The following is a 2,730-nucleotide window of genomic DNA, read 5'->3' on the forward strand; positions in this document are numbered from 1 at the left end:
GTTCATTCCCTTTGAAGTACCTGACATCAGCCACTGTCAGAAGACAGGATACTGGACTAGATGTACCATTGGTTTGACCCCATATGATCATTTATATATTTTTATGTTGTAATGTAAAACTTACAATTTTCTTAACTTAACATTGCATGGATATAAAATGGCTTGACACTATTTCTTGTTCAATATGAATAATTATATTGGTACAAACTAGTTTCAATTTAGCAAAATAAAATCAATTAAACATTGATGCATTGCATACAATTTGTGGAAAGTAGTTATTTAGTCCATGAAACAGAGGGAGATGGGAGGGTGGCAAACAGGGAGCTGGTGGGGGGAAAAGAGGAAAGCAAGGAGCCCCTGATGTGTGCAAGGGGCTCAGCTGACAAAAGCTATGAAATGTGAGACCCCACATATTACACTGAGTATTATTGTTACTGATGTATCTAGGAGAGAGAAAAGAGCACATTTATGAAAAAATGGGGAAAATATCTAAAGGCAGATATCACTTGGAAGAATGGACAACAGCTAGAGGAAGCTAAGAACATATCTATATTTGCAACTATTCAGGAAAAAGTATTATAAAATACTTCATCAATGCTAAAGTCAGTCCACTTAAGCCCAGGAAAAGGTATAAGAAAGGGAAACCTAATGTCTAGAGAAGGTGTGAAGGCATATATGCTGGGATTGCATTAAGATAATAGTATAGAAATTAGACAATATTTTTGCTAATTAAACAGATTTCTCAACAATAGTAAAGGTAGGCCACCTATAGAACCCAGAATTATTGTCCAAAATTGCTTATTGACTCAGGGAAGGGCACACTGATAACACAATTACTTCTGGTAACAAGATATGTGATAGCTCATGTTTAGAGAAGGATAGATCCACCAACATTAATGGCATAGGGAAATAAAGTATGGGCAAACTTTCTAATAGACAAAAGGGGAGCGATCCATTAATTGATTTAGTAGGGCTTAGTCCTGCTTTGAGCAGGAGGTTGGACTAGAACATCCTGAGGTCCCTTCCAACCCAAATATTCTTATAAACTTCATGCTAAAAGGTTGACCAACACAATTTTTTTGAATGTCAAAAATAGAGATTAAAGATATGGATTGTTAAAACTCTGATAGAAAGTTCATTTAGGATAATCAAGTAATTGAAAAAAAAAGATAATTCAAGATACATTCTGTCTTTATAGTTTCTTCCCTGAGGACAGGATTCTGCTCATCAGTCTCCTGATGGCCTTTTTCATCTCAGAGTTTCTCAGCATGTAGATCATTGGGTTCAGCATTGGGGTGATTACAGTGTAAATGATTGACGCCAACTTGTCCCTGGGCAATTTCCGGAAAAGCCTAGAATAGATGAAGATGCAGGGTATGAATTGTAAACACACAACTGTGATCTGGCATCCACAGGTAGACAGAGCTTTGTGCTTCCCATCTGTAACATGTGTCTTTATCTTGACAAAGATGATGGTGTACGAAATGAACAGGATGATGAACATTACTATGACAAGCATCTCACCATTGGAAACCATCAGCAACTCAACCAAGTAGATGTCTGTGCAGGCCAGTTTGATGACTTGTGGGATATCACAGTAGAAATTGTCCAAGATGTTTGGACCACAGAAAGACAGCTGGAGGATCAATGCAATCTGAACAGCAGAGTGAGCCAATCCACCCAGCCATGCCCCTGCCACCAGGCCCATGCACACACCACGGTTCATGATAGTCAAGTACCACAGTGGTTTATAGATGGCTATGTACCGATCAGCAGCCATCACCACAAGGACAACAACCATAGCACAGGCGATGAAGTGGAAGAAGAACATCTGGAGGATGCACTCATTGAACGAGATGGTTCTGCGCTGGGAGAGGAGACCCAACAGCAATTTTGGAGCATTGACTGATGAGTCGCTAACAACTAGGAAAGACAAGTTGGCCAGCAGGAAGTACATGGGGGTGTGGAGCCAGCGGCTGGTGATCACAGTGGTGATGATGGTGAAGTTTCCCAACCAGGTTGTCGAGTAGACTATGAAGAAAACAACGAAGAGGCATCGCTTCAGCTCAGCATTCTGGGTGAGGCCTAAGAGGACAAATTCTGTCACTGTGGAGCTGAGGTTCTGCTCTTCCATTTACTAGCCTCAAAACATGCCTAGAGAGGGAACTGTAATAATTACTATGAAGAAGTTTTTATTATTCCTTCCTTGAATTACTAGTATTAAGTCAAAATTAATGCCTCTTAACAGACATTTTGTTTAATAATTATCTTAGTTTACTAAATTCAGTTATCCTCAGTGCAGGGCATCCCTTCTACAGCAGACCCTATGAACTACACCAGTTGTCATGTTGAGTTTTGGGATCATTGAGAGAGAAAAGGAGCAGCCTACCTACAAAATCAAGCCTTTACCAAACCACTTTCTGTATTCATTTTCCCACAGCCCTCATCTTGCACACATCCATGGGGTCTAGAGGATCATGGCTGGGAAGAAATGTGAGTTTCAGGGAGTGATCTTAGGCAGAACTTCTGAGAGTCCAGTGGTTCTCGGTGTGAGGGTCATAAGAAATTGTCAGGTATTCATGATAACCAGAATACCTTTCTGTAGACAAGCAGACTCACTCCTGTGGCACCTCCTGCTGGTGACTTCTGGGAATTAGCTTGTTCCATCTCCAGAGCACCCTCTGCAGGCCAGCAATCCACCTGTCCTCCAGTCCCCATGTCCCTCCCTGA

General features: G+C 41.0%; 1 protein-coding gene across 1 annotated transcript; it reads right to left on the minus strand.

Moving 5' to 3' along the window:
* Positions 1 to 1,192: 1,192 nt before the first annotated feature.
* Positions 1,193 to 2,134, minus strand: LOC127031207 (olfactory receptor 4D9-like). Its single transcript, XM_050917974.1, has one exon. The coding sequence runs from the start codon at positions 2,132 to 2,134 to the stop codon at positions 1,193 to 1,195; it is 942 nt and encodes a 313-aa protein (XP_050773931.1).
* Positions 2,135 to 2,730: the final 596 nt, after the last annotated feature.

Source organism: Gopherus flavomarginatus, chromosome 11 (assembly GCF_025201925.1).
Source record: "Gopherus flavomarginatus isolate rGopFla2 chromosome 11, rGopFla2.mat.asm, whole genome shotgun sequence".
Taxonomy (NCBI): domain Eukaryota; kingdom Metazoa; phylum Chordata; order Testudines; family Testudinidae; genus Gopherus; species Gopherus flavomarginatus.